The sequence below is a fragment of the Antrostomus carolinensis genome, unplaced genomic scaffold, assembly GCF_000700745.2.
Source record: "Antrostomus carolinensis isolate BGI_N321 unplaced genomic scaffold, ASM70074v2 scaffold21748, whole genome shotgun sequence".
Taxonomy (NCBI): Eukaryota; Metazoa; Chordata; class Aves; order Caprimulgiformes; family Caprimulgidae; genus Antrostomus; species Antrostomus carolinensis.
The window spans coordinates 3,815-18,016 of NW_010331192.1; the positions used below are offsets into that span (position 1 = coordinate 3,815).

Here is a 14,202-nt window from a genome sequence, read left to right on the forward strand (position 1 = left end):
AAGTTTGACATAAGTAGATGGCCCTGACACAAAGTGTAGTTTCATTTAGAAAAAAAACTGAACCACGTGTGGGATGATGGGATGTGGCTCACACATGGCTCGAAGCTGCCGGAACGAGGGACCAGCAGGATGTGCCCCGGCTTGACGAGGGCGCTGCAGTTCAGTTTATTCTGTGACCTGGAGCAAGCTCTCCAGTCTGTTTTGTATCCATGGTTTTTTTTTTCATTCCAGTTTTGTATTTGGGAAAACACACGCAGAGTATTCATAATAATAATATTTACTTGTTGATTCTTTTCTTTTCCAGTTCATTTTGGAAGTGGGTAACTACTCAGATTGCAAGAATAACAAGAGGTTAGTGCGTTTCTAATTCTATAATGCTGTGACTTCCAGCTGTGTGTAATTATCGTGTAAGTGCATCAGTCTGGCAGAGCAGGGCACGCTAAATGCTTGTTCCTCATCCCACCTGTCTTTGTGCTGTGAGGTTTCTCCAGCTGTCATGCTTTTTCTCAATTCTAATTATTATTATTTTTTTTAATTTTGAAGAACATGCATTCATTCCCTGTTGGAACAACACTGAGTTTTTTTGATGCTCAGTTCCCCATATTAAGAGATTCTTCTCTACATAATGATTTTTTTAAAATGGAAAATGGAGACCTGAACTTTTGTATTTTCCTTTGGCAATTGCAAATCGTGCCACTGAGTTTCCATATATGACCATAAAGTAGATACTATCCCCTAATTGACATGGATGGTCTGGGACCCAGAGGTTTAAGGTCAGGGTGAATTACAGAAGATGGCTGAGCCAGTCTGACAGTTCACTGTTGCCAAAAAGGGGAGGTTTTGCTTCTGTCCCCTTGCCATCATTCCTTACCATCCACTCCCTCTGCTGCTCCAGTTCCACTTGCTGAAACTCTTCATGCCATTAACCCCAAAGGCAGCAATTCTGGCTTGAGATGTGCTTGAGCTCTTGGCGCGGGAAGTACAGATCAGATTTTGGGGAGGTAAGGTGTTTGTTCAGCCCATTCTTTTTCTCTTGCCCAAGTGTCTGCTGTTGACCTCAGTTGGAGGTGGGCTTGTGTGCTGAACAGATCTTAGGCAGGCTGCTGTATTTGCTCCCCAGTGTTTGGCATATCAGCTCAGATTCCTAAAAGAATCCTAAGAAACATGAGGTCTTCTGAAAAAATGTGAGAGAGAATGTGTCTTGCACCTGGCGTGGCCTTGGAAAAGGGTGGTTTTGACTGAAAATCCAAAATCCATTATTTGCATAGCAGTAACTAATGCTGTGTGCAGTGCCCAGCACGAGTCCTGGCATTCACATACTGCTAAAATCCAAATCATCAATCCCAGAGTCACTGAATGGCTCAGGGTGGACAGGCCTCTGGAGATCATCTAGTCCAATCCCCTGCTTAAGCAGTGTCAGCTAGAGCAGGTTGCCCAGGACCATGTCCAGTCAGGTTTTAAATGTCGTCACCAACCAACTGACTAACCAAAGAAAAATAGTAAAACAGCAGTTTTTGATTTCTAGTCATGCATTTGTGTGTGATTTTTTTTTTTTTGAATTCTAAGTGAGTACTGCAGTTTAGTCTAAACTAGCAGGTTCTGCAGCAGATCAGAATGACCACCTGCTTTGATCTCATAGTCCTTGTGCAAACAGAAAAGTCAATGATTACAGCAGAAGTAACTATTCTTAATCCTGGACTCCTGTCTGGGTTCAGCTGTGATGTTTTAACACCACATTTCCTATCAGTGAATCTTGCTGTGTCCTCTTTGTCCTGCAGTAGCGGGTATTAACCTCAGCTTTTGGTTTTCTGCTTTCTTTTGCCCCTTACAGTGCTGAGAGCCCAGTTTCTAGGAGCCATGGAAGAATCTTCCCAACCCAGTAAACCCCTGGAGATGAACCCTCACTCTCGCTTTATTATTGGCTCTGTGTCAGAGGATAACTCGGAAGATGAGATGAGCTCCTTGGTGAAACTTGATCTGCTAGAGGAGAAGGAGAGGTCTTTGTCGCCTGTCTCTGTCTGCTCAGATTCCCTCTCAGATCTAGGACTTCCTAATGCTCAGGACGGCCTGGCAAGCCACATGAGGTATGGATGAAATAGTACTCACATTCCATCTTCAGTCTTTCTCCCCCATCCGTTCCAAAGATAACCCAAACACTCAGCTTTATATCCAGGGTTGGCCTCAGATGTTTTTGTTGTGCCAAGACATCTTCCAGCATTCTGTTTCAAAGTGAGCTCTTGTATGTTTATCTGTATCAAAGCCTTCTGTTTTCCATCGGGTTTGATGGAATATCTGTGCCTGAAGTCTTTCAGCACCTCTCGGACGTCCCTGCTGTTGAGTGTTATGGGGGGCTTGCTTACACTGCCTGTCTCTTGTCCTGGCTTTCAGGAAGGGGAGATGTGCTGACTGAGATCTTTGAAGTCTTCACTTGTGTATGTGTTTTAGATGGCCCGTGTTTGTTGTGAACAGGGACAGTATTTGTTTATTTTGTCTTTCTGTGGGATTTTCTACTTTCTAAGTAGCCAGAGAATTGACAGGACTCCTGAGTAAGAGCAATGACTGGTATCACTTGCAATGTTTTTTGGTTTGGATAGAGAAAATTCTGTTGATAGTTAAAGATTGGTGTCCTGCAAAGTGGTGATAAGGCAAGGCTTAACAGTGTAGTTGCTGCTTGCAGCACCTGAATCCTGCTGTAGTTTTTACTGAACAATCCCTCACTACCTTTACTGTGTTGCTTTTGAAGAAATGCTTGGTACCAAAAAGACTTCTGTCTTTTATTGCCCAGCAGTAGATATTTCTATGACCAGCCAATCCTTTAATCTTGTTCTTCTGTTTTGCTGGTTTCTTTGCTTGTGCACATGAAGGAATTCTAATCTGTCCTTTTATTAGTGGTTCCTTTCTCACTTCAGGGAGACAACCTCTGAAAACAAACAGTAACAGCCTGTTTGGGCTGGGGCAGAGGGGGGGATCGTGGTCCATACTTCACAGAATTGTGATGGCCATACTGATGGAGGTGTTTAGCCAGCTGGAGTGCCACTGGCTAAACACAGATATAACAGATATAAATAGAACAGATATAAAATCTTGATGCAAATGTAAAGGGGACCTTTCCAGTGACTGCTAGTTATAGTAATTTGGCAGCACAGAAGGTGATTTTGAAGCAGGAAAAGATCTAGCCCTGTAACTGTATATATTTCAGGAACAGAAGAAGCTGGATGAACACATAACCATTAAGTGTGGGAAGAGACAATAGGAGAGCAAGAAAATCAACCAACTTCTAGGACAGTGCCTGGTACCAGAGAGCTATAATGCAATAGGTGTGCAACCTTGAGCTCCTCTGTTGTAACTTGCTTACTTTGGCACTCTCTGTTGAGGGTACTTGAGTTTCAGTTAAATTGGAGAGAAATGCCAATTCAAATAAAAAAAGTTACAGCGTTATGGGCTGTTTTTCTAAGATAAAGTAAGGTGAATTGAAAGAGTTTTCCAGGATGGTAGTCCCTTTCATCAAAAGATTTCCAAATAATGTTTGCAGATGGAGAAACTGAGACAAAGACAAGATCAACAACTTGCCTGAAGTCAGTCTGTGACAGTGAATTAATGGAACACAGGTATTCTTGCTTCCAGCTTCCTTTTGGTAATCAGAAAGGTACAACGCTTCCTGAAGCGACAAAGATGAATTCCTGGGGAGTTCTGTGCGGTTTGACTAGCAGGTTAAACAAGGTGCAGGTCCAAGGGAGCATATCTTTTTGAAGAAGTTGCCAAAAATCTTGTCATTTGTGGGTTAGTTTCACCCAGGAAATTTTGGTCAGCTAAAGACAGGATAGCTTGTGTGTGAGGTGAGGGGCTTTGCTGCAGAGAAGTCCTTCTCAGAGAACAATTCTATCTAAAATCCAGAGTTTAGTCAGGTGAAAAAGGGTTTGTGAATGTACCTGAATTACCCTTTACCCCTTCATAGAGCATGGCAGGTAGTAGGTCTGTTGCTCCGGTAGCTAGAGAAAAGAGATTTCTTCTTACAGCACAGGAGGCCTGGAAAGTAGGGTTGTGATCTGATTGAGTCATTTTTCCCTCTCATACCCTAGGTCTCTGAAGTTTAGGCAGTAAAACTTCCTTTCTCCTCTTAAACTCCATTTTCTTGCTTTGTGGAGGTTGACTGTAAGACTGTCTAATCCATCCTATAATATTCAGTGCCAGTGATTGTTTGCACCTTATGTGCAACAGCTGTTCCAGCTCTTATCTTGACATCCCAAGCAGATTTTCAGCCCTCTGAGGAGCACTATGTCAATATCAAAATGACTTTGATAATTAGCAATGCTCTTCCTTGGTCATCAGCTCTTATGGACTGTCCCGTTTGTGCTATTTTATAGCAAACACTCATTCTAGTAGAGGCCAAATGAACTGTTGTTGTGAAAGATGCTTGAGCCTCTGATGCCACGATGAGAGTCTCATGGCAGTTGTGTCTCTCATCCCATCTGGTTATCTGAGAGCCTCTTCTCCTGTGGTGACAGGCATTGCTGCTTTTCTCTTGCTCTTAGACCCCCCTAAAAAGCGACATCACGTTCCCAGTTCATGAAACACAGATGCTTCAGCAGATTCTTTGGCACATGTTCAGTACCTGAGGTTTGCAGGTCTTCTGTCTGAGCTGGAAAACATTGCTGAGAGCCTTATCTGACGAGGTCGTGACGTCTAATCGATACATCCTGACCCAACCATGGGCAGTCTGGATGCCAACTCATGTTTCTTCATCTGAGCATGCAGAGTGTGTGTGCTGTGTCGTCCCATCTATCACCCTATTGATCTTGTTAAGTGTTTATGCTGTTGCTAAAGGCAGCCTTCCTGGGACAGGTTGTACAATACAGGCTCCTGTGCCACTAGAGATCTATGAAGACCTTTGATTGTGCCAGTTGGCTACTGCTGTGTAGGATTGAGAAAGCCATGCTCTGATAATGAGCTTTAAATGGGTGTGTGGTACATCAGCGCTTCACACAAAGTGTGTGTTGGGAGAGTGACCGTGCAGGTTAAAATGCTCTGATTCTTTTCTTGTAGTTGTTTGTTATTTAAAGAGTATCAGTAATAAAAGTCATGTACATGCCCTCCTCGCTCTGTTAGATACAGCATCTAACACTGGAAACAAGTGTTCTTAATGAAAATATCCTACTTGTGTACAGTCTGCATCAACAAAATTCACTCTGTGTTGCATTTTGCACTTTTAGATAATAAAACTGAACATTCTTAGTCTCTTTGCTTCCAGACACCATTGTGTTGTCTTTGGGTTCAGACATTTCCAGCCCAAGGCAGCAGTCCCGTTGGGATACAGTTTTTGCTCGTTGTGTAGTGAGCTGTGAGGCAGTTGCTCTGCTCCTTTCTGAAGTTTTAGTGGTAGATTAAGTAACTTTTCTAGAAATGCTACTTGAGAAGTACTTTGGGTCCATTTTGTTTAAGAAATTGTCCTTGACTATTGCTAAATGTGATGCCTGGCTTCAAAGATGGTATCTTGAATGAAATTCTTGTTTAAAAGAGAATAAATCCTGCGTGTCTCCTGGTGTTTGTCCATCAGGGCTGTAGTTCCATAAGCAATGAAATGGGTGTACGAAGTCACCTGACAATCCACTCACATCAACTAAAAGCCAGATTTTTGGAAGTAGCTCCGCTGTTGCCTCTGATATTAAACCCACAGGGACTTTAGCCCTCAGCACCTAACAGTACTTGGCCTTCTCAGGAATAGTCTTAATAAATTACTGAGATGCTTAAGAAGAACTAATCATCTCTTAAAGTAGTTTTGGAAGAACACCTCGATGTTAGTCTGGACAGCAGTGTGTTGAGTACAGCCAGCCTGGCACTAGGACAGGGTGCCTGCTTAGAAACCAGTGATAAAGTGATTGCGCAGAGTGTTAAAAGAAATAAAGAATCCTTTTGAGCTTGTTTTGAGTTAAAAAAAAATTCCTTTCCAGTCCAGCTGTTTGTGGTTGGGAGATAGCACTGTAGGGTGTTGATCTTGTAAATTACAAGTGCTGCTGTAATGTTCTGTACACCTGTGTGCCCAGAAGTGCAGGTATGCTTTAGTGTCTGCACTAAAGGCTGATGCTTTCACTGCCGCGTCCCAGACTGGCCCAGCTGCACCAAAAGGGATTTCTCCTTTGCTGAGCTGATCCTTCCCGCCCCAGGCTTTCTGCGGGGCCACTGCTGGAGCTGAAGACTCCTCCTCTTCCTCTGCTGCCTGTGCTATCAGTTGCCATGGTGCTGCTGAGGTTTTTGTGTAGGGCCACTCATGGGTTTGCATCTCACAGACCAGAAGGTCGTTCATGAAACTGGAATTGCCCGCTGCTTGCTGAGACATTTTCCTTTGCTTGTGATCAATTGCTCTTGGCTCCACAGATCAGTGAAAGTGATACTGATGCATGTTTCTGCAGGTTATTGAAATAAAGCTGTGCATCTTCAAGGAACCCCTGCCAAAAACAAAGGATTTAGTTCCCTATTGCCAGGGAGTGATGTTGTGATTAATACTTCGAACTTCATCCACCTGGAGTGGAAAGTTGAGTTTCCTCCTGTATCTGTTGGAAAAGAGGAAGCTTGTAAGGTGTTTTGGGTTCCTGGCTGTTTCTGGTTATACTGATCACCTGTCAATTGTAACTTCTTTCCTTCTCAGGAAGCTGCCCTGTTTAGTGAACAAATACACTTTAAAGGGCTTTTCATCTACATACCTCTCAAAAGTAACATTCTTCTTATTTTGATGTAATAGATATTTTACTCCCTTTGACCTCAGTGAACATGGGAAATGTCATCTCTAAATTCAGTAATTTGTAGGGAGATTTTGAAAAGGTTACCTGGCTGAAATACCACAGTGGTGCCAGTGTCTCCTACTTGCTCGCTTATCTGATAATTCTAATAGCAAAGCTTGTGCCAGTTTGGGCTCTGAAGTTTTGGAACTGAAGTTCCTGCTTTGGGCTGAAGACCTGCCTTGAATGGCTGTTCCAAATCTGCATTAGCAAGGAAGTGATGTGGCCGGGGGGTAGGGAGAGGGCTGGGTTTGGTTTTTCGTGCCATGTGCTTTATTTAATTTCTTGAAATCCTTATGCTCAATCCTTTGTCTGAGGTGAGTCGAGTTTCTTTTTTTTTTAAATTTATTTCTAAGTTGAAGCACTGATTTCCAGCAGTGTCTCCATTCAAGCCAACTGTGCTGTCTCTTTAAACTCACAGGCAAAAGCTGTCTTTCAGTAAGTCCAGCTTGCTGCCTCCCAGGGCCTATTTCCTGAGACACAGTGAACCCTTTACTCCAGCTGCAGAGCTCTGCGTGGCTTGCTGGACTACATACCTGGTTGCTCTTTCTCTCTGCCTCTTTGTGAAATAGGTTGCAAGGGCAGATCTAAAACTGGAGCAGATCTTACGGATGCTTCAACTGATGTAAACCTTGCCACCCAGATCAGATACAGGTTCACATCAGTGCTTAGATATTCACAAAACATAAACCTGAACTGGTGATGAGAGCTGCCTTCTTTACACACCCTTTACAGGCCTGATCTGGAGGGGAAAAAAATAAACCTCCCTTTCCCAGGGGTGTGTGTGTGTGTGTGTGTGTGTGTGTACGTGCTGCAGTCTCCTCAGGGCTGCCTTTCACAGCAGCCAGCTAATGCATCACAGCCTGTGGAATCAACCGCTACGTCACGGCGAGCACTTGGCATGTTCCCGTGCTGGGATCAGTGCAGGCTCCTGGCTGCGATGTGCGTCAGGTACGTCTCTGGAACAAATGCTTTTTTCTGGGAGGCTGGAACAGAAGAGAAGTGCTCAGGCTTTCCTTTTGTGTCTCACTGCAGGCCTGGGCTCTGAAGAGGGGGATGGTTTTCATGTGGTAGTTGCCATTTGGGTTCTGAGCAGTATTGTGGTTAAGAAATGAGCTTTGTAGAGCGTGTGCGTGTTTGAGTGTCGTGTGTGAGTGACACCTCCTTGTCTGGCGTATTTTTGTAGAGATGTTGCAGCAAATGGTGCCCGTTGATTTCATAGCAGTGAATTCAGCTGGTAAGGCATGATGAATATTTTTAAGCAGTGCTGAAGCTGCTCATCTAACATCAAGCTGTGTGTACATGTAGGATTTGTTTCCTTGCAGCTAGAACAGCCAGAAGCTGTTTAGGTTGAGGGCTGTGGGTGGGTTTTTTCAGACCACAGGCAAATATTTGGGAAACTGTTTTCACAAAGCCTGAAAAATGAAAGTTCAGTTATACTGGGTATAAATTTTAATCTCGAATCAGGATCAAAAGCAAAGGAAATCTAATGGAACCACAGATTGTGCAAGTATTTTATTTTGAAAATGATGGAATATGCCATTAGCTACATGAAATACATATCCAGTAGAGTCACTGAATGTCTGTTGGGGTTTGCTGGTCTTGTGTAGAGATGACCAGAAGAGAAAGTGACACAGATTTTATCCAGCTGAGTCTGTAGGTTCATGGTTCTCTACCCTTATGATGGCTTGTTTGGAACTGGTGAAATGGTGGGTTTGTGGTATCCTCCCTGCAGAGATGAAGGGAAGTAGGAGCCTGGAGAAGCTGGGAGAGCAGACTTCCGCAGCCAGAGCTGTGTGTGCTAGGGTGTGGGAGGCTGGGACCCCAGGTTTGCTCAGGTGGGCTGGGAGCAGGGGTCTGTACCACCCCTGTGTCAGTGGTGCAGCAGGAGGCCTCTCAAGATGGAGCTGGTGCTGGAAAATATTTCAAGAGAAGTTGCTTTTTCTTACATACTCTGCTTTAAAATGAATTAAATGGGAAATTTCTGGTGTACTTCATAGTTGGGGAGTTTGTGTAGCTCTTCAAAGAGGAACAAAGGCTGACAGGAGAGAGAGGCATTTAGTTATTAGGTAGATATATATTGCTGGGGTTTGTTTGTTTGTTTGAACTCTGTTCTTCCCCTGGTATCTCTTGTCTCTGCTGTCTGGTGAAGAGATTTCTTTCCACTGTGGCTGCCTTCTCCACTGCCACAGCGTGTCGCTGTCCCCTTTACCCTTCTGCTGACAATGCCTGGAGAAATTGGAGCTGCTCAGAATTGTTTGCCTGCACTTTATCAGACACATGGCACTTGCTGTTGGTCGTCGCTCACATTGCCTGTACTATTCTTAGTTCCTGGTCTCCTGCAGTGACCTCACCTTGCCCTTCAGGGCTCAAGGTTGCACGCTGTCATCGTGTTCATGTGGCACTTTTCCTCTGGGTGCTTGTTCTGTTTTTTGAGTGATGCCCCCCTTGGTGATTGCATGGCCTTTGCTCAGACTCTTGGAATGTGCGTGCATCAAATAAAAGCTGTGCTACCTGGATGTGACCCTACACTAGGACAGACCCAAATGTCCTCAGATTTCAAAATGTCATCCAGTTGCTGTGTCTCGTTCAGTCCAGGTTTGGTCACCACTGTGTTACTGCAGTCACTGCTCTTGCTTATCCTTCCCCCAGATTTGCAATTTATGTTTTTGTTTGTACTCAGTAAACATTCTTCCTTTCTCCACTGATGCTGTTGGACCCTGCAGTGCTGTAGCATATTGTGAGGACATTTATTCTTATAGCACTCAGAGTGACCACATCTCCATTTTATAGGTGGAGAAACAGAGGCACAGAAAACTTAAGTGACTTCTCCAGGGTCTCCCAGCTTCCAAGCTGGTGTCCAGTGTGATCTCTTGTCTCACGTCAGCGTCACCGCTGTGCTCCGTCTGCCTGTGCAAACTGTGCGTCTGACTTGCTTCTCTGCAGCCCTGGAAATAATTTCCTTGTCACCTCCCCACCCCTTCTGAAGATCTGATATTAAATCCAACGTGTTGATTGAATTCTTTGGGCTGCCTGGCCCCTGTAGCTGCTCCTTTGCCCTCACACAGCTCACTGCTGAGGAGATGCTCTCCTGCTCCCGGCACAGTCCCGCGGTGCCGGGCTCCTCTGGATGCTGACGGAGCGCGCGGGGAAGCCGTGAGGTCTCCGCTTCCTTGTGTGACCCCCGACATGGGGAGCAGGAGCTGGGGCTGAGCCTGGCTGTGAACACGGCGTGTCGTGTGGGCTGCAGCGGCGGGGCTGTGTGTTAAGCCACATTACGTAACCTGGAGATCATTTTCTCTCTTTCCTGATCAGCTGCTTTCCTCTGAATGCAGAAGAGGGAAGCTGCTCCCCTCGCTGTGCATGCTGCGTCATAGGAAGAGTGACTGAGAGAGAGGGGTGGTGAAAAGCCAGGGACAAAGGTTAAAAGATTGAAGCAATCTGGGACATGCCACTGCTTCAAGGAGAACTGCATGAGTGCAAGAGGCTCTTTGCAGATTTTTCCTGCTGGGTTTTTTTGCTGCAATATTGAAAAAAAATAATAAACTAGCAGCGGCTGCACTAGCCGAGTCGTAAGCAAGCCTGAAATCTGTTAATTCCTTCACTGAGACAGCATGGAGGATTCTGCAGAGCAGAGTCAGGAAATGAGATACCACATGCTGCAAAGGTAAGAATTACAGCTCTGATTGTTTCCTTGTCTTGGGCTGAGGCAGTTGGGCACTGGACTGGAAATGCATACGGCTATTTCCCCATGTTCATTTTATCCTCTGAAGCCTCAGCAGTGACTGGGGGGTATCTGTGCACGCAGGCTGCAGGAAAGCTGCTAGAATATGTCTTGGTTGGGAAATCAGTGTTAAAGTTTGAGATTGTGCACAACTTCTAACCTCTGTGAAGTGAAGGATCCATGAGCATTTTGCAAGTTCCTACGTAACAGAGCACTGCAGTTGTGGCCTGGTGATTAGCAGGGATGACTGTTACTAACTCAGCATTTGTTCTGTTTTGTTTAGAGCTCGCTGTTCTTTCTTCCTTGCTGCCCAACTTCCACCTCATCTTACCCTGCAAAAAGAAAAAAATCTCTCCTGTTTTGATGATAATGTGCAGCCTGTGGTTATTAGTAAATAAACATGATGTTCTTGGTATGCTTACTGTCACAAATTAAACAGAACTCTACTTGCTTATAACCAAGTGTTTGTGCATTATTCTGGATGATGAAGCTCTGATTTTGTTGATACTTTATCCACAGCAGTACCTTTGTGTGTAGTAATTTCAGCTTGGCAGGATAGTTCATATTCATACATGTTCACTGCTTCTGACCCCAAAGTTTTTATATTTTTTTTTCTATTTTTATTGAGACTGCTCTGAATAAACCTGCAATGAATAAACCTGTCTCACTTGTTGGACTGTGCTCTTTCCTTGCCATAACATAGGTTCTGACTCTCTTTAAATAAATGAATTTAGTAGAAATTCAACCTTAACCACACCTTTCTTCTTTTTCTTGCCTGTTGGCTCCTGTCCTTGAATTCTTGGGCTGAGATTCTCACAGAGCAGTTTGTGAACTCTTGCTGATAGGGACAAGTTTTAAATGCAGTTGTGGTGTCTGTCTGTGAAAGTGCTCCTCCCTGGAAGGAGGGAAAGTACCCAGGGGAAGAACCTCTGCACACTTAGCTTGTCCGTGTGCCCTTCTCTGGGTATCAGCTGGCACCTGCTCTTTGAGACCAGACCAGACTGGACACACTTTGATCTGACCGAGTACAGCCATTTCTGTGTCCCAGAATATCACTGGGAGATAGGTGTCAGGTTTTTAGCAGGCTTTAACATCACCCTATTGATCTTGTTTTTCCTGTTACCTTTACTTGTCCCACTCTTGGCTTCATGGGTCACTTCAAAGTCTCTGTCACTGTGACTTGAAGTTCGTCACCAGCATGGCCCTTTGTCATGGGAATATCTCAGGTGTGGGAGAGAAAGATTGATGTGTTAACGCTGAACCCAGGGTCTGAATTTCAAGTGCTGTTCTGGAAATCCTCACACAGTCAGGGCTGTGCCACAGGAGGATGTCACAGCCAAAGTAGATGGTGTGCACGAAGGCAGAGGTTCTGTTAATAGGTTCTGCAAAGCACAGCGTGGTCTGTGGTAGTACCATGGTCGTTCTAGGAAAGATTGGTAAGAGAAGAGTCTGGATTTAAACCAGATACTTGCTACAGTTTGTTCAAGGCTTCCTTCATCAGCACATTCTTTAGTCAAAATACTGCTCCAGATCTTGGTGTGCTCCTGATGAAGAGTGAAGGAGGGTCTGCATTCCAGATGGGTAAATGTGCAGAGGCCATAATGTATTTATGAGGAATGGGAGGGGGAATCTGTGTGTTTCCTCTCAGGCTGTCACCAAACACCTCTAACAGCAGCTTGTTCAAGCCAGGATGCTCCAAACCCCAAACAGGGCAGTGAACCTCAGGGGTACAGCTTTCTGCCTTGGGTGGCTGTGTTTAAAAGGAGACCTCTAGACATTGTACATAACTTGGCTTGTCCTTGGGTTGGTTTTCCTTTCGTGCCCTCCCCCAGCAGTAACAGTCCCTTTCTGCTGCATCCCAGGCCATTTCCCAGTGGAGTTGCTCAATGATACCAGCACTTCAGCAGCTGCTGAGGGCAGAGGTTCCTGATGGGTTTCCCATGGCTGAAGGCAGCCGGTGGGGCCCGCATGGCTCCTGGGGACAGATGCTGCCAGTTACCCAGCTGCTCCTGTGCACTCACCTCCTCGGTTGCACTTGGGTCTTTCCAAAGCATTGAGTAGTTTTTTTAAATACCTTCCCAATATTCATCTCTCCTTCCTACTGAGAGGTTCTGTAGTCCTGCGTGGTGGCAAGGGTAAGGGCTTCAGTGTGTTTGTGGGAAACGAACCTGTTAAGAAAAGCACGCTAATTACAGAGAGGAAAATGGACAAACTGGGGGGTAACCCCACAGCTTTGGGGGCTTTGAAATCCAGCGTGTCTTGCTGTTGCCATGGCCATGCTGCACTGTGGTGGATGCACAGTGAGAGCAGGAGGGCTTTGCTTATCTGTTAAGTTTCCTCTCACAATTTCAGCTTTGTAAATTTTGGTGAATCAAATCCTGTCGTGCTTGCAGAAGCAAAGGTTGATTTATCCACCTGTCGCTTCTGAGGAAGCTGAAGCAGCAGAAGGGGAAGCGACTGTCCCATTCCCACACAGAAGGACGGTGGCAAAGCACAGGGCTGGGCTGGTCAGACACAGAATTGGCTTTCACTGCCTGTAGAAGGAATGTGATTAATGTGTCCTCTAGCTCTCAGAACTTTTGAGGAAGATATTTAAGACTGGATGGTGGAAAATTCTTGTAAAATGATAGCAGAGTCTCTCATTTATACCTGGAGACTTATTGGCTCTGGTTCTCAAATAAGATTTCTTTATGGAGTCTGAGCTTAGAGGCTTGTTTAACCAAAGCCAGAAAACATTGCTGTCATTTCCCAGCTTCCTTAGAAAAAAGGAAAGCAATGTGGTGAAGTGGTGGTGTTCAGTGTTGGGCAGCTATGTACAGTGAACCACATTTTTACCTATTTATATCTTAGCATAACCAGAATTTCTCCAGATAACCTGGCTTTTGCAGAGAGGTAACTGAAAGGTATTTGGAAAATGAAGTCACCTCTGTAAAAGCTGAGGACCAGGTGCCACAATGGTCTGGAGGCAAGGAGTGATTCTGCTTGGGGAACATGGTTAAGGGGAACTTCACAAATTATTCACATACTCTACTCTTTGAGTACATCTGCACTGCCAAGTTGCTTTTTTTTCTATCTCCCACAAATTTCTGTAGGCCCAGCATGTCTGGTTTGCACCTTGTAAAGCAAGGCCGGGACAGGAAGAAAGTGGATGTGCAGCGGGATTTCACTGTGGCTTCTCCAGCAGAATTTGTTACTCGTTTTGGAGGGAATAAAGTTATTGAAAAGGTAAGTCACTGACCTTTTTGACTTTAGCATATTGCATTTTGTTCCCTTCTCTTGAGCTGTGACTTCTCTCTACATAAAGCTGTATATTGCAGATAGCAAAATAGTAATATTCTGAATTTGAAAGTTGTACTCCTGCCTGTAATCATTGTGTTTCCATTTTATTTTATATGTCATAAATAAAGATGCATTGTTTTAGCTTAATATGACAGGGGAAAAAAAACAACTGAGTGAGCTAGAGCACTTGTGCTGATACAGAAGGATTTATAGACAGGTATAAAGGAAGTAGACTGGGAAAAACACTGAGAAATGTATTTAAAAATACATAACAATTTAATGGATGAGGTGTCTTCAGGTATTGAATGTTTTAGCTACTCGTTAAGCCTATTCTCATGTGTCCTTCTGCTCTTTAATACAAACAAAGCATAAGACATTAAAATCTTTATGGTTGAGCAAGAGCTGGTTTCTGAATTGACGGATGGG

The 14,202-nt window shown here is 44.5% G+C and overlaps 1 protein-coding gene across 1 annotated transcript in view; it reads left to right on the forward strand.

Annotated features, from left to right (window-relative positions):
- Nucleotides 1-311: 311 nt before the first annotated feature.
- The window catches only part of LOC104528990 (acetyl-CoA carboxylase-like), a gene marked incomplete at its 3' end in the record, with an annotated part of 32,309 nt that continues 18,418 nt past the window's right edge, over nucleotides 312-14,202 (forward strand). Inside the window, exons 1-3 of the mRNA XM_010173153.1 lie at nucleotides 312-351; nucleotides 1,832-2,084; nucleotides 13,590-13,722. Coding sequence (XP_010171455.1) covers nucleotides 1,858-2,084; nucleotides 13,590-13,722 — 360 coding nt within the window. The remainder of the gene's footprint in view (nucleotides 352-1,831; nucleotides 2,085-13,589; nucleotides 13,723-14,202) is intronic.